Source organism: Acanthopagrus latus, chromosome 2 (assembly GCF_904848185.1).
Source record: "Acanthopagrus latus isolate v.2019 chromosome 2, fAcaLat1.1, whole genome shotgun sequence".
Taxonomy (NCBI): Eukaryota; Metazoa; Chordata; class Actinopteri; order Spariformes; family Sparidae; genus Acanthopagrus; species Acanthopagrus latus.
This window is the reverse complement of record NC_051040.1, coordinates 7,246,592-7,272,247: the sequence shown is the minus strand read 5'-3', so window position 1 is coordinate 7,272,247 and position 25,656 is coordinate 7,246,592. Positions and strand designations below refer to the sequence as shown.

The 25,656-nt window shown below is 40.4% G+C and overlaps 1 protein-coding gene across 3 annotated transcripts in view; it reads left to right on the top strand.

Moving 5' to 3' along the window:
* Positions 1-23,687: 23,687 nt before the first annotated feature.
* The window catches only part of frya (furry homolog a (Drosophila)), a 51,153-nt gene continuing 49,184 nt past the window's right edge, over positions 23,688-25,656 (top strand). For all 3 annotated transcript variants that reach the window (XM_037079657.1, XM_037079650.1, XM_037079666.1), the window contains exon 1: positions 23,688-24,052. In XM_037079657.1, the coding sequence (XP_036935552.1) occupies positions 23,836-24,052 (217 nt within the window). In that variant the 5' untranslated portion in view covers positions 23,688-23,835. The remainder of the gene's footprint in view (positions 24,053-25,656) is intronic.

Genomic DNA, 25,656 nt, shown 5'->3' with positions numbered 1-25,656 from the left:
TCATAATAATGACATAAAAGTCATTTTCATGAGTTAGATTAAGTGGGTAAAACATAAAAAATGTGAGATAAAAAAGAAAAGATTTATTAGATTAGATTAAGACTGAAAAGTCTTAATTATGAAATAAAAAATCAGAATCATGAGTTATGACGTCGAAATGATAACATGAAAAGCAGAATTATGAAAAAAAAAGTCAAATATAGGAGATAGAAAAAAGCATTGAAATGATGAGATTTATTAAAGCCAAAATAATGGAATAAAGTAAAAAGATCAAGTCCGAACAATGAGATAAAAGATCAAAATGATATAAAAGGTCTAAATGATAAGTTATAGAATGAAAATTATGAGATAAAAGGTCATAATTATGAAATAATATGTAATATATGTATATGTAATAGAGACTCAAAAACGGGAGATTTTTTATTGATTGATTTATTATCCCTTTTGTCTCATAATTATAATTTAACATTAACAACACAAATTAAGGGAATATATAATCACATTTTATTTTTATTTCTTTTCATCTCATCAAAGATAAGAATTCAGTTATTTAATTCCTACAACTGGCAGATATGGGTTTTAAATTATGCTAAAGTACCACCATTATAACGATGGCGGGCAGGAAAGAAGGAGTGCAGAGCAGCTCAGTGTGCAGGTGCCTGGGTACTGTTACTGTGCAATGAAACAACACGCTGTGATGAAACTAGTCAGAATTCCTCCCACACATGTTAACCCTCATTTATCTTGGAGACACAGAAAGCGGAGAAAAATGGCCACCTGTTCAGTTTCATCTCCGCATGAAATGTAATTATTTGGAGAGATGTAAGTCTGGACAGAACCGGCGCCGTGTGTAGCCGCTGTAGCCTCTGATAAGTGAAGAGAAGTCTCAGAAATACTGCACCAGCCCTTGTTTTTACATTTTTGGATTCAGAACATTCAGAAATGGGAGGAAGCTATTTGAACTTCTCACTCTAAGTATTTCATTACCTAGAGAGTAACACGGTGTGAGCGTCACTCAACCGAACTTCCTTTTTAATCATTAGTAAGGTGACGGTGCTGACAAAAATGATGTATTTCTTCCACAGGGAGTTCATTCAAGGCTGTTTAATAGAACTTTTGTTGAAGTGCTTCACATAAGTGTACTTCCTGTGCACTTACGTGACCTCGCATTCTTTACATAGCGATGCACGATAAAAGGTCAATGTATTTATGCTTTCAGGACAATGATCAGAATTATGTGTGCTTGTTTGAACCTCCGCTGTTAAATTCAAAACATTGAAAGTCTCCTGCTTTGATGTCAGAGGTGAAAAATGAAATTGGAATCGTTTCAGAGGAGCTCATAATCCTCTTAAGGGCGTGTAGATGGTGGTGTTTTAAGATATGCAGAATTAAATAAAGGAGAAGAGAACAGATACAAAAACAGGACCTAGCAACCAAAATGCTCAAAAACCTTGATGAAGTTTGTGGGAAATGGGAAAAACATCATCATGCAACAAATATTCCCACTAGGAACCAACGTCATCGGTCATTGTCTTTACGTCACCTCTTCTTCCTCGATCACCTGTTGATAATCTCTGGGTATTTGTAGTCACAACCAAAACGCACAGCAAAAATATAACAGTATTTTCAATTATAAGAGAGTGGCGCATAATGATTACTTTATTGACATTTGTGAGGCTGTTTGCGGTGAATGTGTTGAACATGGTGAATAATAATACCTTGAACTTATGACCTGAAGTCCGGATGTCAGAATAATATGTTGCAGTGGAGGAGGAGGGGAACATAAGGTGCAATATGCATTTTAATGATGTGCAGAATTAAATGCAAAGCAACCTGACTGCTGAGGCAGAATTCTAAGGATAAACTCCAAAAAAAAAAAAAAAAAAAGGGAACAAATAATTGTGTTTTGCGACCAGCAATTAGTATGGGTCTGTTGTTGCTTTGGGTTCGCTGTCTTTCTTGTGCATTTTTGGCTCTTCACAAAGCTCACCAGGCTCGACTCTTTAATCAGTTGTTAATTTGTGAATCTGCACTGTGATGGTGGCACCATGCAGTGAAAGCAAACCTCATGAATACGCCCGCTCCCACTCTCCATGTTGACAGCTGTTGGCAAATATCAAACAGCATGGTAGCTACAACTGAATAGCAATGTCTTTCGTGCTCACTTGATCTAGATGTTCCGGCTGCTCTGGTCCTGGTACCATCTTATTATGAATTACGTACGTTTTTAGTTTGATTTATGTGAATCTGGTTAAGTTTTATAGGAAAGGTGCAGTGTTTTTCTCTTCAAGTCTGGGTAAATCTATGTTTTTATATTATGGGCTCTTTTATCCAAAGTGCTCATGAGTATATATTTTTTTCTTGCATGGGTAGGACCAATGGGAATTAAACACCTAAATCTTGTACTAACAATATCACGCTGGAGAAGAGCAATGGTGCTGTGCTGGAATATAAAAGCAACAAACAGTCATATGGGTCCAGCAATTAATGTTTCTCTCTTTATTGTGCATGATTATTCACATAAGTGCCAACTCAGCCAAACTAAAATAGCAAAGTACTAATATACAAAGAAGACTGCAAGTTCAGGGGTTGATTAAAAACAGCTTCCCATCTGAGAACAACCAAAATTTAATTAAAAAAAAAGATAGAATAAACAAAAACAATCATGTCTCTGTAGAAGCTGGGTTTTCTGGGTCTAAACTCCTGCCTTAAAGGAGCTCTGTGGAACTTATGCGTTGTGCTTGGATCAGTTCTTATCTTTGGATAACAGGCTAAAACCAATGTTAGCTTCTCCAACAGGTAGGCAAAAGTTGGACAAGTATTCAGGCAAAATTAATATCTTTATCTTGGGATAGGAGTGTATTATTACAGAGCTGTTCTGACAAAAAGATGTATTTGCTACCAACTACTATGAGGTCTGTGTTAGCTCCTCCAACAGGCTAACAGTAATGTTAGCTACTGCAACTGACGGACATCAGTGCTTTCTTCCCCAACAGGTTAACATTGGTGTTAGCCTCTCCTTAAGGCTAACGTCTATTTTAGCTACTCCGCCTGGCCAACACTGATTTTAGCCCTGCTGGAAAAAACAGCATAGACCAGCACCAAAACACAACATATGCTGGTCTTGGTGGTGACCAGTCACTAGAAAGACCAGCACATGTTGTCTTTTGGTGCTGGTGCTGGTTTTGGTGCTGGTCTATGCTGTTTTTTTCCAGCAGGAAGCTTCTCCAACAGGGTAAAATAATTAGCTTCAGTTAGTCTTACATCTGAGTAGTACTTCAATCATTTTAGTATTAATGATGTTCCCCATCTTCATTGTTATTGCTACATTGTTATTGTACATAACAGTGCATAGAGCATAGCAGAGCATTTTTTTTTTTTCCCAGGAAGCATATTTTTTATTTTGACAGTCTGAGTCAAACTTTAGGAAGTTTCTGTGATGAGGCTCCGGCCTCCTATTGTTTTCATTTCCCCAGTATGTAGGAACATACTGTAGATGTAACAGCTGTAGGCCTATTTGTGCTTCAACAGTATGAGGAAAATAAGATCAAGCACCTTTCCTTTTCAAAGGAGATGCCTGTCAGCTGTGTTGTGAAAATGAGACAGAGATGCTGAACCTGTTCTATTTTTAATTTTTTTTAATATCACCACAGTTTTTTTTTTTTTTTACATTTTTGTATTTTGAGTTATCACAATCCTCTCATACCAGTGAATCGTCTGATTCCTTCTGATAGAAACAAGTGGCTGAAAGTGTTTGGATTGATTTCCCTTGAGTGTTTGCTTCTCCAGTTTCACCATATGATGAATGTGAAAGATTAATTGTGGTGAATCCTCAAGTGTGTTTGAAATTTTAATCAAAGCAATGAAACTGTCAGTGGCTGTCGTGGGTATAACTCTTGTAGCTGTATATTTCTTGTTTTAGGCAGACAGCCACCATGTTGTTAGACAAACACAGATGACAGCATGCTGTACACTAACAGTTTATGTCCCATGTCTGTGTTGAAATAATTCAGGAAGCTGTGGGATAAATCTACTGTGCCATTCAGTTTAAATCTTCTTATATTAGTCCAGCAGGAGAATATCTACAGTAATGTGTCCCAGTGGTCATTAATAATAACTTAAATTGCTGTCGGTATTACATTATCTTTACAGCCTCCATTATTATTGCTCTGGCCTCATGAAAGTATGGCCTCATGTAAATTCAGTAGCAGAGAGCACACAGCTCGGAAACTTTCGGCAGATCAGTAAAAAAAAAAGGAAAAGATGTAATCAAGCATGACATTTAAAGCCGAATGAAGCTCTGTTATTTCCTCTGTCCTCTCCGCTCAGGGGCTTTGAAGGCAGTCGGATACAGACTCTCTCCACTTCTGGTTTATATAGTTATCTCACTGGGCTCAGTTCAGCTTACATTCCTGTTTCAAATCAAAGATGTGTTAGCAGTGTGTGACTCCTCATAGGGTACTTTGAAATGCTTTTAAAAAAAAATACACAACTGAGTCTGCTGCCATGGTGCATGCTCTGTCAGACTTTACTTTAAGCACAGCAGTGCTCAGGATCTGAATGTCATTAGCTTTGCAGACATGTACTCATAAACCTGGAAAGATTGTGACCTTGGTGGTCCTCCAGGTTTAATTTGGTCTGCCAGATGTTTCTATTGCCAAAATTATGAATCTTTTTATTAGATTTTTAGGGGCATCTAGTCATTTTCTGGGTGAATATGAGTTCTGTCCAAGTATTCTATGAAGGGCTGGCAGGTTTTCTTGAAAACATTACCAGAACCCACAAGTGAGAGTCTAACCCTCTCAAGTTGGATATGAGTTAGGACCTCCCTAGGCCACCTATTGTGTGAAGGGGGGAGAACATGTTTCCACGTAAACAAAATGAGGCATCTGGCCAGTAGAGTTGTAAAGGCCAGCACCACTGGCAGTAAAATACTGGCAGCAAGGATGCCAGTATTTTACTGTTATTTTACAATGCAACTACTGTTATTAATTTTAACAGTATATTACCATTTTTTTGGAATACAGTATATTACTGCAGAATAACGATGGGTGTTGTGGTTATTTTACAGCACATCTACCGTAATTTATCGTACCATAATTAACAGTATAATACCGTTTTTTGGATTACAGTACATGACGGTAGGATAACTGGGCTATGGTAATTTTACAGCGTATCTACCACAATTTATTTAACAGAATATTACCGTATTTTGGAATACAGTACAGTACAGTAGGAGAAATTTGGGTTATGGTAATTTTACAGTATATGCCAGTGTGTTCTAAAATCTGCTATTTTTGCACTCATATAAATCCCCCCAAATTTTAAAGCATATATGTTGCAGGGCTTCTCAAATACCCAGCCCTAGGCTATCACATTCATCCCGACAGCCAGTCAACTTCCAAAAGTCCTACAATAAACACACAGCTTGACTTTTCTTGTGTTTTACAAATGTCTTGCCTTCTAGTGCTTAGGGCAGATCAGAAACACATTCAACAACAACATGTATTCATCACTGTTCATCTGACTGTGCTCAGCTGAAGAAAAGTAGCAGGATAAGTTAGCAGAGGACATGGAGGAGAGTAGCAAAGAGTAAACAGTACAAGTGCTCACTCTGACCCTGTTTTCAAGAATCAAGAACCAGACATCACAGAGCAGAGCACTCTAACACCATTAGAATTGTTCAACTGATAACTAATTTCACATAATAACATATTTAACTTAACTTCTACCAAACTGTCTGAGCTGTGTCTGCCTCAGTTTCTATCGTTTACATAGGGTCTCTATGCATGCCAGCTCAATGTAGAGACATAATCATAACTGAATAAATTAAATTGTGTTCATTCCTTACCTCTGACCTTGAATAAAAATTAGATGCAGACCTTTCAGTAATAAGTTCCAGAACCCTTGTATAGAACACAACATTGCTGTAGTTTATTACAAAGTGCTCATTTGTACAGCAGACTTTGTAAGGTTAGTAAGATTGAGAACAGTTATATTACAAAAATGACAAGGTTTTGCATTTCCACATTTGGAAGAAACTGTCTCCAATAAAATCATTAGTGACAGGCTTTACTGAACTCATGAGCATAACCTCAGACGCTGAATTAAAATAGCATCATGAACAGTGTAACACCGATTTAAAATACCCTCTGGAAAAGTGTAAAACAAGTCTTTTGCATGTGAACAATAACAGTGGCCGTGGAGAAATAAAAGAGGGGGAGACAGATGAGCGAACTGTGAGTACTTGACTGCAGCGTTTGGCTGGTCTCCTCAGTCACCAATGACGAGTGCCTGTAAGTAAATAAATAAATGAAATTAGCAACACAATGTCTCTGGTAAAATATAAAAATACGAAAGGCTAATGGAGGGAGAGAAAGAAACGTAAAAATGAGGGGAGAGAAATGGGCCAGAGCACTAAACTGTTCAAGGGTGAGAGAAAATGGTTAAAGACGGGACGAAAAGTGCAAAGAAGAGAAAAGCAACAGACAGAAAGGAGAGAGGGTGGTTAGTTATAGTTTAGGCAGGGTTACCTCTGGAAAACTAGTGTACAATGACGTTAATGAAGTTAAATTAATAAATGATAAGGTCAGCAACACCTACAGCTAATTGAGCTCAAGCTAGCTACAGAGATTGCTTCACTTAGCCCTGTTTAGCAACCTGAGCTAATGAAACAGACCTAATGAAACATCTGAAATGTCAGCAGTTGAATAATCATGCAGACAAAACAACACTGGTCACATTTTCCTGAGATAAGCATAACTTTACTTTACTTGCTCTGTTGAACTCCTCATGGACTTCTCTGGCTGGAATGATTTGACGGGGCTGTGCTCTCCAAAGTCAGTGAAGGAGAGCTATCATCAAAATAGAAACATAATTCCACAATCATCAGTATGATGCTGATGGATAATGACTGGACTTGAGAAGGGATGTTAGCACATGTCTCCACTGCTTGACAGAAAATACTGTTTTAGGCTGTTAAATTATAGTTTCTTACTCTCAAGACATCGCCTGAGACATTTCACAAAAAAACAGAAATGTTTATGTCATGGCAGTGCGAGAGGATCTTCAGAGTCAGTAGGATCCATCCACTGAGCATCATGAATGTCTGTACCAAATCTAATCTCGTGAATAGCTGAGATAATTCAGTCCAGACCAAAGTGGTGGATCGATCGACAGATTTCCATCCACGCCTCTAGCAATGCAAAAAATCATATCCCATGCAGTGAAAGGCAAACAAAGTTCAGATGCAAGTAAGCAAGTCCTTATTGCTTGTGTTAACCTCCTCACCCAGACATGATTGCTTTGCCAAAGTTGTAATGGACTTTTATTGTACTGCAGTCACCTCTGGACTGAAAGGCTTCGTGCTCTGCTGGCTGTTTACACTACTTATCTGAGGCGACGATAAAAAAAAAAAAAAAAAAAAAAAAACATCACAAAAGTAATTAGCAATGCATTAGGTTATGTTAATGGGAAAGGATATTGCACCATTAGAAATATGAAACAACTGATTCTACAAGATATTTGAAGATTAGAAACTCTGTTTGGTTTCCTGAGTTTCACATCATGTTCATGAGTTATAGTTACACTATATAAGCACTGTAAAGACATTGTGAATGTAATGTCTGTGATGTAGTGTAATTTGTCTGCATTTGCTAAATGACACTACTACAGCTTCTGTTGGAGATGTACAGTCGCTGATAGAGGCTCTGATTGAAGTTATCCAATCCAGTTATGTGAAGCAAATTGGTGTAAAACACAAAAAGGGTGATACACATTCCTGCTGTTGATTATTTAGAAATCGCTGCCCTTCATCCTTTAGATCAGGACACCCTAATCAAATTAGGAGGAAAAGCCAGAGGATACATTTCACGCTGCATGCTAACAAATATTCAGAGAGTAGCTTGTGCACAGCAAAACGTGAAGATACTGAGACGGATGTGTGCGCTCTGTCAGCAGCCTGTCAATCAATGGAGTGACGAGTTGGATTAGAGATCAATTTTAATGTTATCTGGTGGCATTCTGCTCCATAAGAAAAACTGTATGATAATTTAGAGTAACAAACCAGCAGCTGTGGTTGTCAGAATTTCACCATAAAAATGTTTTTTTTAATCAACTGTTTTGTTTCCAACTATTTGAAGTATTTGTTTTAAAAAATAACGACTATAATAAAACGTGTTTAGCAGAAACCATTTTAAACTCGGATATTATAAATCTGATTGCAGTTTATTCCAGTGAAAAACACAGTGCATCTGCATTATGTATTATGTATTTTCCCATGAATTTAACCAGAATTTTGTGAATTTGTGAATATTCTACATGTAATGGCAGTAAAATACAGTTAGGTACTGTTTAATTGATTAATGGTAATTAAATATATCTGTTACAGTGACATCATTTTGTATTTTATGGTCTTTTCTGGTGCTATTTGATGTTTTTTTTAAGTTATTTCTAAAGACCCATTTATCAACACTTTGTGACATTGCTGGCGTTGTTTTTGTCTGTGATGCCTTTCAGCTAACAGGCCTGTCTGCATCTGAGAGACATACACGGTGTACAGGCAGATTTGATCACCTGTGTGCCATCTTGTTGCTTCTGGGGATGCATCATACTTATTGAGAGTTATACCGTGCCCGCAAGTAACCTCCCTCCAAAATAGTTTGATAAGCCCATCTGCGTGTCCTCTTCTTTTTTTTAATCTTGCAATTTCGAGTGGTATTTCTTACAGCCGACTCATAACTTGAAGCTGTCTCATCCTTTGGTGTGTTATATATCCAGAGGAGCAGATTGTTGATAAAATCAAAGATAAACAAGCGGCCTTCGCGCGTGCTTTTGTGCCAGGCCCGGGCCTGCCATCACTCCTGGGGGAGATTAGCAGGTAGAGGACAGATTGAAACCAGACAGAGAGAGGATGATAAATTGGAGCAGGAGCTCCAGGAAAATGATACACAGTACTCATTTCTGTTCTCCCATAGAGTCCTAAAAGTGAGACTGATGCTGTTCATGCACACACAGATGTCGCAGCTGCTTTCACATCCATATAGCCTCTCTGTAAACTCATCCTTATTTAGTATAATTTGATTCATTTTTGCTGCCTCACATGTGGAGCAGTCAAACAGAATAACAGTGCCTTCATAACAACAACAGACACATCAAGGTCAGAGGCAATAATCACGGATTGTGCAAAATAAGACAGAATCAGACTCAAAGACATAAAGGTCATTATATTTATTATGCATAATAATATGAGCCCGACAGCAGCGAGGCAGCAACGCTCGCGCATCTTTAAAGTTTACACAACAGTGATGTTGAGGGTAAGACGATACAGAACAGACTAGCTTGATTTGTTTCTGTAATGCTTGTAATCAATCATGCAAATAACATTACATTAGCAGTTTGACAACCCTGCCTAATACATTGCTAATAAATAATGACAATGTCCAGAGTGGCCACCAATGGAAAACATGCAAATTGAACAGATCCATCATAAGTTTACAGACATGAAGGTAATGTGTCTCTGCAAGCCTGCATAATGACCTTGCCTCTCTGCAAACCATAGGGATGCTGGCAAAATCAGAGCTTAATATTAATTACAGTGCCTCTGTAATGAACGTGACTTACTCATGTTTTCTTCAGAATGGTCTGTGACATGCACACAATTAAAAGTAAATGTGGCAGAGTTAGCTAGCGGCTAATTGCTATCTGTTGTTCCGAAGCAAGCAGACAAAATAAATAAATAAATAACAACCACAAAACAGGGAATTTTAGGCAAAACTTGTTGCTGGTTATAACAACCAAGAATACATTTACATGCTTAATGGTTCAAAAACACATTATTACTCTCGTACTGTCCATTGCTGCGGCACCTCTATTCACCCTCTGTCTGAACGCTCTGTTTTAGTGCCTGTCTCTTTAAGGCCCTCTCCGCAAAAGGCCAGTCACCTGTAATTGGTCAGATGGCCCAGACCTGAGCAGACAACACCCACCTTGTTTTTGCACCCATGCCCATGTAGAGGCCACAGCTGAGGATACTGACTGTTATCAAAGGCACGGTTTCTGAGCTCTGTTGTTTCATTCTGTTTTTCATACTTTCATTTTATTTATATAGCACCTAGACCTAATGAATATATAAAAAAGAGACCTTTGGATACTGTTTAACTTCCTGAGTCTTCAATGTTCTTGCTTCAACTGAGAAAGCAGATTCACCAAAGGCTGTCTCGCTGAAGTCCAGTACCCACTCACCCCTTGTAGATGCTCTGCCACTGATGGGATGAGCCAGGCATTCTCTAAGAGGAGAGGGCGTGAGATTATGAGTGATTTTAAACATAAAATTGAGGAAACAATATCTTTTACAGCACTGATGATCTCCTTGGATTTGTAACTTTATGTAACTTTTTGAGTACAGGCCTGACAGCTTTGGAAAGACCTGAACATCTTAACAAGCAGATGGACAGAGCGTCACAAGTAGTCACTACCTCTTCAAAGCCAACGCCCGGAGTGTAGAGCTAAAAGCGTGCAAACGAGGCAGGTGTGACTCCACTGATGTCCTGACCAGCAAGTGGCAGTAGGTTTTTGTTGCTAAACTTAAAGTGGAAAGAGAAGCCCATTAAAGTCCTCTTAGCTGTGCAGAGCATTGGGGCTGCAGTGTGCTGTGCACAGTATGCCAAGTAGCTAGCTGTGCATAAAAGGAAATCGTGGCTGTGGCTGAAGCTGCCCGCTCCTGATTTGCACTTACGTCAATTGTAACTGGCCTATCTGAATAACTTAATACATTGTCTCTTGATTCCTTATGGTCTCTTGTCCTTCCTTGACCTCTCTATGTAAATTGCAGGCCCCTCATGAGAGAGAGTTTGTCCCTGACCACTGTTGTTGAGGGAGAGCGCTTTAATGTGGAGGACAAGTCATGTTTTTCAAGGTCTGGTTGCTGCTAAACGCATTGTAAATTCACTGTTTTTGTTGCATTGATCATCGCTCATGAAACATGCCTCTGCTGGGATGCCTTTAGACCCCATAATGGGGGTGGCAGACCAGTTTTAATGCCACACTAAGATATTAATGGGAAAATGCACCTGTTTTAGCAGCCTGGATTTTAAAAATGGGGCCGTGCAGTGGAGAGGGGCCTCCCACCCCTGCTAAGTGAAACCTGCACATTTGTCAGCTTGCAGAAATTTAAAAAACAAAAGCACAAAAACCAAACAAGCAAGTGACTGCTCCATTCAGCTCGGTCTCATTAGATCTTTTCTCTCTCTCATCCCTTTGGTATCCTTTGGCTTAAAGGAGCGATCACAGCCTTGGTTAGTAAACACGCGCGTGCTGTGTGCAGTTTACTGATGATACATGAATTGTGGGTATAAACAGTTACTCCTTACTGCCATTTGGAGCACACAGCTTGCCAAGAGAGGCTTTGGAGAGGGTTCAAGAATCAGCAATTGAAAGGCCTGTGTGAGTTTTTAGCCTTTAAGATGGTAGTATAAACACATCAGTGGTGGAAGGTCTCTGCAGCTCCCAGGGTCCTGTATGCAAATCATACAAGCTTCATACACTTTATACCTGTCTGATAACCATTAGTCCCATCAACCAGCTGTTTATCACACTTAAAACAACATTAATCTCCAAGTTGCCTTGAAGTTCTGGCTCAGTCTTTATAAATATCCACTCTGACTCTGGGCAAAACCTGTTCCAACTTCTCCCCTCGGTGCTACAGAAAACGATATGCCAATACAACCACACACAAGAACATTTTCTTCCCACAAACCATCACTCTGGTGAGACAGTTAAAGGAAAAGATCAGCCAAAAATTGAAAATTCTGTCATTATCTTTTATCAATCCAAAGCACCAAACATTTCTGGACAAAACGGTGTTGCAGCATTCTCCTGACTGGGACTTGGGGGGGGGCGGGGACTTGAAATGGCTCCATACAGCTCGTCCAGACATAATTTATGCCCTTTTTTTAAAAAAACAAAAAACTTCACTGAAGCTGCTGAAAGCATTGGCGGCCACCTCGTCTGAAGAAGTGGGTGCACAAGCTCGACTGCACGTCAAGGGCGTGAATAAATGATTTTGGGTGGACGGAGACTTTGAGTACACCAGATGAGCTTGTATGGAGCCATTCCAAGTCCCCATCTACTTCTGAATGCTAGAAACATTGTGAATCCATTGTGAAGCTCCAGAAATGTTACGTGGACTACAAAACTTTCCATCGGCATCAGGGCGAGCATATAACATCCCCTTACTGCCACAGAATTACAAGCTTTTTATAATGTACATATCTTCATGCATGCTCACTGTCAATATTCTGCACACTGTATGTCATTTGTCAATAGAAATCCTGCTTGCTGCACATAATGTAAATGTATGTAATGACCTTCCACCTCTTGTACACTTGTTTGTGTTTCATTCTTTATATCTGTGCACTACCTCAGTGGCTTCCTTGCGCTGTTTGTACTGTTTACCACATACAGAACAGCTGACTTACACACAGACTGTGTGCTGTTTGTATAATGTATACACATCAGCTTTCCTTACAAAGCCCATTCTGTTTCGCCATGTTTTGCCCCCCCCCCCCCCCCCCGCCTTCTCCATTAACAAGAACATCGCACGCTGCTTTCAAGCTTCTCTCCACGAAACCTTTTGTTAATTGTTCCTCTTCAGCAAGAATAACAAATACCTCAGTCTACTCGCATTATCTGAACATGCCTGTTAATGATGTGTTTTTGTTTTTTTTTTATCACTGATTCGAATTACAGAGGCTGTAAATGCTGCTGGAATCTAGATCAGTGTGTTCAAAAAGAAAACTTGACACGTCAACCATCTGCTCTAACAACGTACATCCATTACAGGACGTCTCAGTGTGTCCTTGTTCAGATACTTAACAGTGCTCAGCCACACAGCTCATCTGTGGCCTCATCGATATTGTTTGTGCAGCCGTGCAGTGCAGCCCAATCCGTGCAGTCAAAGCATCGCTGCAAGACACGAGAGCTTTGATCCAGCCTCCTGACCTGCCGCTTCAGTGACTTCGCCCTCTGCAGCTGCCTCTCTCTGTGGTGGACCGATCTTTTCTGCTCTCACTCAAAGGGTTCAATTCTCCATTAAAAGAGCCAAAGTATAAATCAAGAGTCATCATGCCTCCGACTCTGAGCTGTGGGGCAGGTCCCAAGCTGAAAACTTTAACATCATAGCAAGAAATTCAGCCCAATAGCGAGCTGCCACAGGAGTGAAAATGTCAAGACTGCATTGAACCTACAGCACCAGAGTGGAAAGCAAACGACGACTCCCTTTGAAGAAGATGTGGCTAATGTGATTTTATGCATGTCTGTGTGGGTCATGGCTTTCACAAGCGGTTTATGGAATCTCTTTTTAATTGGCTTGCACACTTTCATCTGAGCTGAAAACTACCTGCATGTGCATCCAGGCGCTGTGCTGTGACAATCATCCACATCCTCCTTTATCCTGGGTTTTTCTCTCTTCCTTGAAGAAATGAGAAAGGGGCACGTGGATCAGGTCGGAGCTGCCGTGCTGAGTTCTGCACCTGTCTCTCTTTTGTGCTGAGGCACTGATGTGTTATTTCATTGTTGGGTAGCCTTGCAGAATTATCACCACAGCCAATATGCTGCAGTCAAGCACACCTGGCTCACTTTAGGATTGGGGAAAAAAAAACACATTTTCTAAAGCTTATTGCAATTTAGATCTCATGGCATCAGGGATACTATTTATTCAAAATGCTGGGTTTATCAGGACAGCGCAGCATGCACATGTCTGTTTATTTCCTGGTTATTGTCAGAAATATCTTTTTCAATGTCCTGCCTCGTGGTGCACCTGGTGCTCGATAACTCAGCAGCACCGTGGAGCTCTGCTGTCACCATGACAAGCCCGGGTGTGTGCATACAGTTGACAAAGCAATTTTGTTGTTCTGGTTTGGATAGAGCTCTCGGGCATGCTATCATCTTGAATCAGTAGCATTCCTCTCCCTGAGTGCTATCTGAGAGGTTGATGGCCAGCCATTGAACTCTGTCCATCCTTGTCAGGGTTTCTGCTCCCATCAACAACAGCTGTGTCTCTCTGCGGCGTTCGCCTAACACATCACAAAGATCTTCTTCAAGTAGCAACGCAGACCTTTAATATTATCTTGACACATTCACATCCATTAGGGTCGAAAAATATTTGTGGATGGTATTTTCTAAAAGTGTAACCTTTTCATGCTCTATTGTTAACTAAAGAAACATCAAGTATTTTCAGACTGTGAAATATGCACTTATGTTTCCTGGGTCATCTCTTTGAAGAAGAGGCGGAGAAAAGCAGCACAGCTGACCGTACGCACGGAAAAGAAAAGAACAGGACTGAGAAGTGCGAGAGAATCATTTTCAAAGATATTTTCACTCTTATCATGTTCTTTGACGCCATCTGCTGGACCCTCATTTAAACTAATACACACATTAATACAATACACATCCTACTACTGTACTCGTGTTTACACTTTACTCCTCCATATTGTATTTATTGAGGCAGAGTAATAGTGGAGGAAATTCCTTGAATTATTATTGATGAAGATTTTGTATCCTTTCATTTAACTGTCTCTTGTTGAACTCAAGTGTGGATTTCAAAAGCCAACGAGCCAGGAAGCTTATTATTATCAGCCAAAACCAGTGAACACCATCCGTGCGTATACAAAGCTGTGGCAATATGTATGGGATATACATACATATAAATCAAATTGTGGACAAACTAGAAGGTTTTTGAAACATTAACTTTTTCTTTAGTCATGTGTGATTTCCTACATTTTTTTGAATTCTCAGGGAATACATGTTTGGATCTTTAATTTAATACATCAGGTGTATTTAGGTGCAGTATGAGTGAGTACAGCTTGATATGGTTAGTTTAAAATTTTGAGTGATACAAGTCTGTTGAGTTTGGTATTGGATAAGGCTTGATTGAATCACAGGGGACTGTTGGGCCTTAGCAGAAGTATGCACTCCACTGAGTGCCATTCTAGTTTATGTTTTGTTTTCATTTTGCGTTTTTATGTTTTCCCGCTGAGCTATTTATTGGTGTAATGGCACAACTCGGGACATGTTTTATAAGGCTAGGCTATAAACTGTACACTGTGGTGTGTGATATTGGTCCATGTAATCTAGCCAATTAATAAACATGAAATAAACAAGCATATCTCCTAGTGCTGAAACTATAAATTAGCTGCAACACGTTGTTCAGACAACATTTTTCAAGGCTCTTTATTGTAATCGCATTTGTTTATACGTACAACAAGCAGTTTCAATTTGATAACTCGCAAACAAGACCGGGATTCAGGTGGGATTCTCACTTGTGCGGGATGGTTAAATAAAAAAAATAAAGACTATATTTATGGCATAGTGCTGAGGATGACTTGAGGCTCCTCACAGCGAGAAGAAGCTTCTGTGACTTTGTTTCACCATGGTCATATCACACAGTCACATCACCTGTTGTTCTTCCACTTTCTCTTTTATTTCCCCTATGTATAGTATTGTTTATCTCACAATTCTATTCAAGAATTTCCCTTTGGCTTGATAAAGTTCTGTCTTATATCATGTTACCTTCAAATACATATACCATAACATCATCACCATCCGTCCTGCAAACAGCTGTGTTTGAAGACAAGGCCTATTAAAAAGATATGTTGCCTTTTTCTTGAAGATCAAGATTTTTAACAGGATGCAATGGGAACACTGCTGCTCTTGTCCACAGGGGCCGCCAGAAACAACGACAAATAAAAGCTCCTTGGAGCTACTTTAGAATTTAACATACTGTATGTTTACTAAGAAATTCCTGTTGGATTTCATATACATTATACTGCACATCTTAAAAGCTTGGATGTGTTAAAGGTCCACTGTGTAGTTTAGGAGAAGAAATTTAAACCCTGAATTCTATTGAACTAATAATACAAACTCAGACACGTTTGTCTTTTCCATAACCAAATGAACAAGCTATTATCAGCGGAAATAAGGTCCCCACACACTGTTTGAAGCTAGAGGGGTGGCAGGGTCCGCCACATATGAATTAATGATAAGTAAATGTACTTTTCAGTCATCACAAAGAGGAGAGTTTTGTCTTTTTTAGGCTTCACTTCTGATTAAAATCTCCTGGCTAATGCACCTTTAATATTTATATGGATATCTATCTGATATTTTTAACCCTAAGTATGGTTGCTGCAGCCTCCACAGTAATATACTGTGGACTAAGTGAGTGTGTGTGTTTGTGTGTGTGTGTGTGTGTGTGTGAGCGATTCCCTGTAAAAGTAACCGCAGGGCAGCAGGTGTGTTGGGAGGCGTGCAGCCTGCAGAAAGCCAATGCCTCGCATGTTCTTCATTATTCAGGAGGACAGGAGGATGAGGAGGAGGGGGAGGAGGATGAGGAGGAGGGGGCGGGGGGGCTGCTGGGGGCGGAGTCTGTCTCTGCAGAGCTGATGGAGGGAGACCGAGAGGGGGGAAGAAGTGCATCCGAACAAGTGGATCGCCTGGAGGGACGCTGGGACTGAAACTTGGACTCACTTCTCAAGTGCAGATGGAGAAAGCGAAGTAAAAAAAAAAAAAGGCACCCGCAGCAGTGGAAGGTATTTATCATCTTCTCACATGTTGACACGTCTGCTGCAGTTTTCTGCTTCTTCTGCACTTCATCTTTTCTCTTGTTTGTTTGTTTGTTTGTTTCACAAGGCTGGAAGAGAAACTGTGAGCCGAACTTAGTGTTTCTGCTCCTCTCTGTTGTTTTTCAGAAGCCCGAGGCCTTTTTTATAACCTCGTAATTACTGTTCAAAATCCTGGTAAATCGCGTTTTAGAAGGAGCTTTTAAATGAAACGGTTATCACGCGAGAAAACGTCGTCAAATGTAGTTTTGACAAACACAACTTTTGTTCCAAAGTGCATTTGTTGTATCGGGTGCTGTCTGAAAAGTGTAGAGTTACTGCCAGGTTAGTGTTGAAGCATCAAGTGTTTGGTGTGTAATTGTGCGTGTTGTTCTAAATAAACCTCTTTCTTTTGGTTGAATGTCTGTAAAAGTGGCCTATAGAGGGCGATGTGTCATATTGATCCAGACAGGAGCCCATGTAGCGCAAGTATGGTTCATTAACTGTCTGTATGTGAGGCTAAAGGACACTTTTTTCCACCTGTAAGATCAAGCCTTGATTCCATCAGTTGAAAAAAAAAAAAATAATTTTTAAACCATGAAATGAATAAGAAAAAGTTCACTGAGCAGTTAGAATAAAACCCCATCAGAAGTCACTGTGATGAAGCACCTTGTTTAAACCTCTCTGAAGTGTGTCTGTGTGTAGTTTGCTTGTCTCCCCATGTGTTTGGGTTTTCTCCAGGTTTTTCTACCCGATGTCCAAACACATGCAGGTACAATAAATTGAGAAAAACAAAATCTCCCCAGCGTGTCCATGGTTGTGAAGTTAAGTCAGTTTTATTTATACATCCCAAAATCACAAATCAAAGTGCCTCAGGATGGTCTACAATCTCTAAAGTGTAATCCATGACCTATAACTTTAGCTCTGCTGGGGAGCCGTCCCAGGATTTACCCTCTGGCCTTCACGCGTGCCGGGGTAGGCTCCAGCCCTCTGGCAACCTGTGATGGATGTTTGGACGGTGCCATGTTTTCTTATTTATATTGTAAGATCAACGTTATGTAGTGGTGAAGTTTTTGATGTGTGCAGTCATGGCTTGATTTGCAATATCAGTTGGCTGATTTTATCGGCTGATATCCAGATCCAGTGTGTGCTGAGATGAAAACATTTTTGCTTTTTACAGAATTTAATGCAGAATTAGATGCTTGGGATGGTTTATGATCAAAGGATTTCCAGTGACGCTTACTGTGTCAGTGCTCTGATGACATTTTGGACGATAGAGTTTAATGTTCAGCGTCACTGTAAAATATCCTGCCCACAAGTCTTTGTACCAGTCCGATACCACATCATTTTCTTAATAAGAAAAATAGCCAATATGCAAGAACCAGTATCTATTTTGAAGCTATAATATTGCAATTGACAATACGTATAAGGATATTTTACGATAGGCATTTTTTCGGTAACTGTGCGAAAAAAAAAACCTTTCTAATAAAAATCAGTAGTGACCGTCTGTGTGCGCTCTCAAACTCAGCATTTTAAAGTGACAATCAGACTAAATACGAATGAAAGCATCAAACAAATGGAAGGTGTAACACAGTGGTTACAGTTTGAACCTGTGGCAAATGCAATTTCTGCGCATTTCGTATTTGAAGTTATCCATAACATTACCAGAATTGTCTCCTTTGCATTTGAAAAAAAGGAACTTTTCTGCTCTTTGGAATAAAGTCACACAAAAATTCAAGCCGTGCTGTACCCCGCATGTGTTACATTAGTCAGCCAGAAGTGTGAAGACCTGTCTCTATTTGTGTATCTCGACAGATCCATCATCACAAGAATAATGTCACAGAGTCGCTTCTATTCTCACAGTGTGACTCGCGGATGAATAAATGAGGGCTTTCCCACCTCGTTCTGCTCGCAGATTTAGTTGACACTGTTATTTTGGTTTGCTCCAATTCCTGCAAAACAAACAGAACAGACTTGTTTGTGCAGACGCGCTCCATAAATAATGTTGACTTGAACTGACTTGACACTGTTGTCACTCCAGTGAAACTCACACTCTGTAATTTAATGTGAACTAAAAAAAAGTCTCTCACATAGAAACTCCGTCTTTACTTTCAGAAATGATCGCATCACTACCATCAGTGCTGACATCTAAGATTAAATAAGGCAGGAGATTTTGTCAGCAGTTAAATGTGATCAAAGATTTTTGTCACAAAGTTCCCTCTTACATTAATCAATACAACCCATCCCTACTTGTTCCATACAAAGTGACTAGAAATGGATTTTTTAGTTTCACATTGAACCACCTCCAAGAGATGCTGGCACACGAACTATCGAGAGAAGAAGAGCAGTTTTAAAAGATTTTCAGCCCTCCCTCACGAGAGAGGCCGTGAAAGCCCGTAGGCAGCGGATGTAATAAAAGCTTCAACAACTCAACGCAGTGTTTCTTTGCCTACTTGATATTTATAATCCACGAGTTAGCCAGATAAGCCCCTGGGCAACGCACCTAGCAAGAAAAAGGCTGAATCGGTAAAGAACGGACACAAGAGTCAAGATTCCCACATCGTCGGAAATTTGGAACAGGCTTCCAACCGTGCTGCGTCCACAAAAAACAATCCACGTGCATTTTTATAAAAACATGGTAAGGCAGCCTCAGAGAACAGGAACCACATCTAAAGACATAATGCTGTGTTAATGCTAAAGGGGCAATGTGGAAGATATGGACAGAATTTAGGTTTAAAATATAAAAAAAAGAGAAATTAGAGGAAACAGCGGTAATGTCAAAGAAGCCTCTGTATTTTGTTGCAGAGGTATCTACGGAAGTTAACATGCTAACCAGCTAGCCCTGGCCCATCCTGTCTTGTAATACCGTGTTGTACTTGCAAGAGGCAATATTTCGATAGCCCCTGAACAAAGAAAATGTAAAGAAAGGATTTGTTTTCATCTATTTACCTTACTAATTAAAAAAAAATACAATCTTACATTGTCTGAAGTTTCTCTTTGACCAAACTAAAATGGGCTGAATTGCCTCATTAACTCATCATAAAATTCTTGTCTTGTTTTTTTTCTTCCACTATCACCCCTGGTTTGGTCAAAATAAATACTAAATTCACTCATTTGAAAATATATCCGCTCTATATGACGTTCTTGCTCGACTCTTTCTCAGTCTCTGCAGCTGAACACCCCTGTTGTTCCTGCCTGCCGTGCCTTCACGTCCCCAATCATCTCTTCGGAGCTGCTGTAAATCGCCTCTGTACCGTGTCTCCTCTGTTGGTGGTCTCAGATGCTGTGTGAAGTCCCAGTCTGGTGTTCAGCTGGGTGAACCCAGTTGAGCTGAGCTCCGTTATGCTGCGGGCCACTTAGCACCAGAGCTACTTACTAATAGCAGCCCGGAGCTAGAGCAAAGATTATAATCAGCAGCAGTAAGTGGTTTTGCCGCTCACTACAGTTCTGGAGCTACCTTTGAATTCTGTCAGTTTCCTACACAGTACACCTTTAATTTCCAGTTGTAGCGTCTTTTGATTAGTCAGTCATCAATAAATAAGTAAAGTAAAGCTTAAAAGAAGTTTGCATGTTGACTTTGGACAAATGTGCATTGGGCACAAATAAATAAATGATGTTTCACCAAAATCAACTATACATAAGAACATAGTCACCTCGTTGTAACTGGATATTGTGGCGTTCACCTCACCTGGTCTTTATTTTCAGTTCGCCCCTCCTTCCTCAGGTTGATAATAGTCAGGTAGAGGGAACAGGTGCAGGTGCAGGCTATTTTTTTACAGCCCTTGAATGGCTCTTGTGTGTGCTGACCCAACCCAGTACTGTAGAGAACAAGTGACCCGTTGAGTAATTATTCACTGTGGATGCTTTGTCTGTTTTTTATCAGTCAACTGACATTAATATATTAAATGTGCCTGACCTGTCAGAGAGGTTGTAATGGCTGTAAAAGGTTGAAAGTCTTGACCCCATGTGGTGTTAAGATGTCATTATGCAAAGTCTGTCCACTTACTATTCAAGGGATTTGTAAATGTTTAAACAGCACTCTGTGTGGGATGTTCAGACATGTTCAATACTTCAGAAAACACTTATCACACTCACACACACACACAGATATGTTATAACTGAAAGTTGTTACTTAATAGTCGTCTGTGTCCAGGTTCCCACAGTGCGCTGTGTGAGTGTTTGTCTACCTGTTGCAGGAGAGAGTACATGAGCAGAGCAAGAATTAACCTTGAGCTGGTTAGAGCTAACATTAGGGCCTGATAGCTATCAATTATTCATCTCGTTCTGCTCTGCCTGTGCAAATCTAAATGTGTCTCACCATGGAAACAGCCTTCCGTGTCGGCCGGAGGGTGTTGGTTTCAGCGGCTGACTCCATCCTCGTTTCGCGGCCGGGCTGTCTGTCCCACATTCTGTTACTGAACAGTGTCTTGTGTCGTCTTTGGTTCTGTTTGTTTTCAGAAACGTTTATGTGGGAGTGTGGCTGCACCAGCTGATGAAGTGGATGACTACATTGTTGTCCACATAGTTGATCATTGATCTGCTTGTGCTGGTTTCTGTTCACCTTTAGAACTCTGCAGGGTGTCAAAGCTGCAGTTTTGTATTCACATACATTTACAAAGTGCAGAAGGTCAAGAGGGTGTAATGATGCAAATCTACTTTTTGTTTTTACATCTATTCTACATAAACTTGTAAGTTGCTATAATATACCAATCACTCTCACTGTCATTGTCATTATAATCTGCAAAATCCTTATTTAATATAGTTTATATAGTCCAGACAATTAAAAAGGTAAGTTGTCACTTTACACAAAAGCTGGAATGTTCTCTCAAAGGTCAGATTGTTGTTGTGTCTTTTGAGAAGCTTGAAAAGCTAAAACAAATCCAGACTGTGTGCAACTAGTTGGCTAGTGGATTACATGCTGCTAATTTCACTAGTCAACACCAGAAAAACTAATAACAAATAAGAATGTACCATTACATTATGACATAATTTCGCTCTGAAACTTCACGTCCCCTCAATCAGATTTTGTAGTATAAATGTTAACTGATTGTTGCCTAAACTTCTACTCAAGTCATTGCTCAGTGTTTTTCACACTTTAAGAAAAAAATCGTCTTGTCTAAATCAGGGAGATTAGTCGGTAGGAACGTCCCTAATCTAGACATTCAGGTTAGTAACTGACTCAACATTCAAGTGACTGTACACGATTGTGTGTGTACATGTGTGTAAACTACAGGACTGGTTGTCAAGCAAGAATTCCTGTAGTGGCTCACGTGATCACAAGCTCTTTCTCAGACTGTAAAAGTGAACTGACACGATGATATTGCATGCAGGTGTGTTCTTCTTTAACACTAGAGGGTGCACTATTACTACAACATCCTTTGCCACTTCACGTCATTTACAGTAATACTACATCATTGTAGCCTCTGTGTCAGGTTCTCGGATTTCTTTTAGTTTTCTCACTTGTCATTATATAAAATCTTTATTTTTGCTGATGCTTTACATACAAACTAAAAATGCAGAATAATAAATTATAAGTGGTGCATGATGTAGTATTTAATGGGGCCCTGAGAGAGAGGGCAATCATTTCTAATAAAAGGAAAAGTTCAATTCTATATAAAAATGTTTACACATGCATTATATAACAATACATGTGCATTTTTTGGACACACAGAACAGAGCAGGCTCATTTGTAACTGGACTTTAGAGCGCTGGCGGCTGTGACTCCACATTTGTTTATGTCTGAGTGAATATAGTCTACATTTGTGTACAGTGTTAATAACTTGATCATTTACCAACTCAGTTTCCTTTAGTTTAACTCCAAACAGAGAGCACATCTTCAGCTGTGGTGAAGATGTGTGTTTGTTTTGCCTGTTATTTACTGTGACAACATGATGATTCTTGTCCTGCAGGATGTTTTAAAGTAGGTCAGGACGGTGCTCACAGGAGATGAAGATGTTGAAACATGGTGATGTCCTCTGTTGTTTTTGACAGATTTCTTGTGTGTGTGTGTGTGTGTGTGTGTGTGTGTGTGTGTGTGTGTGTGTGTGTGTGTGTGTGTGTGTGCTGCAGAAGCATTCCTCTCAAACTGTTCTCTTTAGGCTACCTTTTTCTCTGACAGGTGGATGAAAAGTGAAATTACTGTTGGACTGAGTAAAAACACGTTGCCGGGGGCTCCCTGTTGTGCAGGGCCGTATCTCTGCTCAGAGTGAAGTTTGTCATGTTTGATGGGATGCTTGACATTTTGATTTTGGCCACATCGTAACTTGAAAAAAAAAAGTGCATGAGTGACATGAAGAAAAGGGTGTACAGGCCGGTTGTTCCATGTTCTAACTGTGGTTTCTTCCTAAAACAGAAAACGCCTTCACTTCACGTACATACACAGGCTGTTTGTATTGCTCATGTAGGTCAGACTAGGAAAAACTGGTTCATGTGGTAGGTGTGTCCAGTTAGTGTTCACTTCAGCGGTTGGAATAGACTCAATAGAGCATGAGCTGAGAGCTGTGAGAAAGTTTCGTGTGGATTTTTAACATTTTGGGTTGATGGTTTCACACCTTCCACTCGCTTCCTGTACGACGCCAGCCGTGGAAATAATGCAGCGGGAGGACAACACGGGCCTCCGCACAGACGAGTGGTTGTAGAAGAAAGTGTTGGGAGTGAGTGTGCAGCGTTGAACCGATGAGGATGTATTTCTATGTCACATATCTCTGAAGTCTGCAGCTTTTTAAAAAGGCTCTCATTACGTTAATGAGTACATGATCATTTAAGTAATTAGTTTGCGTCTCATTAACGCCACCAGAGGCAAGACATGTTTGTTTAGACTTCGATGTGTAGACTCCAAGACAAATACAGGATATTTATACAGGAATGCCTCGTGGGCATTCGGTAGGCGGGGATGTTGTAGCTGTCAGAGCGGCCTCTCTCCCCCCTCTCCTCCTCCCTCTCCTCCTCCCTCTGCAGTTATGACTTTGCCCCTCTCTTCTCTGCCTCTTGCCTTTTTGCTGAAAAGAGGAGGGGCTGTCTAAGTAATCCAATACCTGCCCAATTCATGAATGTTACTGTAACTTGCTGAACTGCCCTGACAAGTGCAGGGGTTAAAACACATTAGCAGGACCGGAGCTCTGGCTGCATGTCTTTGAGAAAGAGTTTATAACGAAGGGAAAGGAAGAGAGACAATTAAATACTACACTTACAAAAAAGAGAGAGGAAAAAACCTGGCAGAGCTTCAAATGACTCCTCTGGAAGAATGATAGAAGTAGCTGTGGGCTCCCTGCCATCCAACATGTCTTCAGAGGAGAGTGCCGTGAGAGACATGGCCGAGAGTGAGACGGATTGCTCTGAGGGACGGGATGAGGTTGTCCTGGGGCGCATTGCCAGCTTACCTCTGGATCCATTCCCACCCAGGGACTTCAGAGGGAAGTTTAAAAAGATGCGCCACAAGAAGAGGCCCACCATTCTCGAAAGTAGGTACTGCTTGTGGTAATCACCTTGAGAATTCTGTTTTTTTAAGCTGGGAGAAATGTGATTTGTGATAGATGATTGTGGTGCGGACCCAGTGCCAGCAGTTCAGCTCACTACCATCAGCACTTTGTGAAATGCCTCACCTTCCCACTGTGTCTGTCAGAGTCACCAAGGAATCTGATGGCATGTTTTTTTTTTTGTTTTTTTTGTTTTTTATGATGAAGTTTAGCTCACTTTCCCATGATTCCTGCACCGAACATGTGTGGAGAAAATTGAGCAAACGTAGAAAAAACAATGACTTGAAATGAGTAGTTTAAGACCAGAACATGAGAGGAGAAAAGAGCTGAAGTTGGGTTGGGGGAGACCAGGGGTGCAGCGAGAAGAGGGAGTCAAGTGTTTGAGCTTGATAACCACAAAGATGGCTGAACTGGACAGGCATACCTCACATTCCTAACCTTCATCAGAGCCTGATAATGCTTTTAATAAGTGCTTAATGTGTCAGAGAGGCCTCACCAGCGAAAGCCTTGTTAAGGAAAAATGTTTACAATCATTCTCCAGGCGTTTCTGCTTTACTGCTTTGAGACTGAGGCTGCCGATAAACAGACCTGCAAACCTGCTAATAATGAGAGTATAACTGGAAGTCATAAGTAGTGACACTGATCCTGTCCAGGCTGCCAGCAGACTGTCAGAGCTTTACGTCTGGATGTTTTGGCAAGACGAGATTTAAGATATCCAGATCAAGTGCTGCGCCGTAAACATCGTATTTTCGTCAGGAGTGACACCAGGTCTGATTCTTCCCACTCCTGGCTGTTATAACGTGCTGCGATTCAAACATCAAGGTCATCAATATTCTTCTGATCTGCCGCGACAGTTTAGATATCCGTGAAAGCCTACAGCCTGCTTCACGTCTTTAACCTCACACCTCTCTGAGAGACAGGTCCATTAGACGAGTTATTACTGGGAGAGGAAGTGTGGCCGGTCGGGACGGGAGCCACCTGTAAACCTCACCGTTTTGGATTAGTGGTATTTTTGTATCACTTTGTTTCCGCTGCACAATGTTGTGATTTTAGACTCAGGTTTCATATTTTAGCATTACAGAAGCACGCGGCAGTTGTGGCGGTGGTGTTGGTGAAGGAGACGTCTCCATCGCTCTCCACCTCTACTGTACTTTGACTGTTTCCTGTTTAGCAGCCTTGTCGAAAGAAAAAAAAAATCTACAATTATTCAACTGGGGGATTACATAACCGTTTGCCCTTCAAAGGGGCCTCTTACTAGACAAGTTAGGCCAACTAGATTATAACTGATGGGTAAGTTAGGGACGTAAAAGATGTTTGTTTAGTGTTTTAAAGCATCCATTTGGGCTGATCTCTGTTTTCAGTAATTAAGTGTTTTGCTGTAACCATAATAGGCCAAGCAATTGCCCATAATGAGTCAAATTTGCTCTGATTATACTGTCTTGTTCCTTATGGCTGTTTGTGTTAAGTCGGTGGTTAGTTCAGGGTGAGGAGATGTTTGCTGATAGGACAAAGGTTCTGGTCACATCGGATTTGCTTATTGACAAAAATATTCAGGCGAAACCAGAGGAAAGTATTATGCAAACCACGCG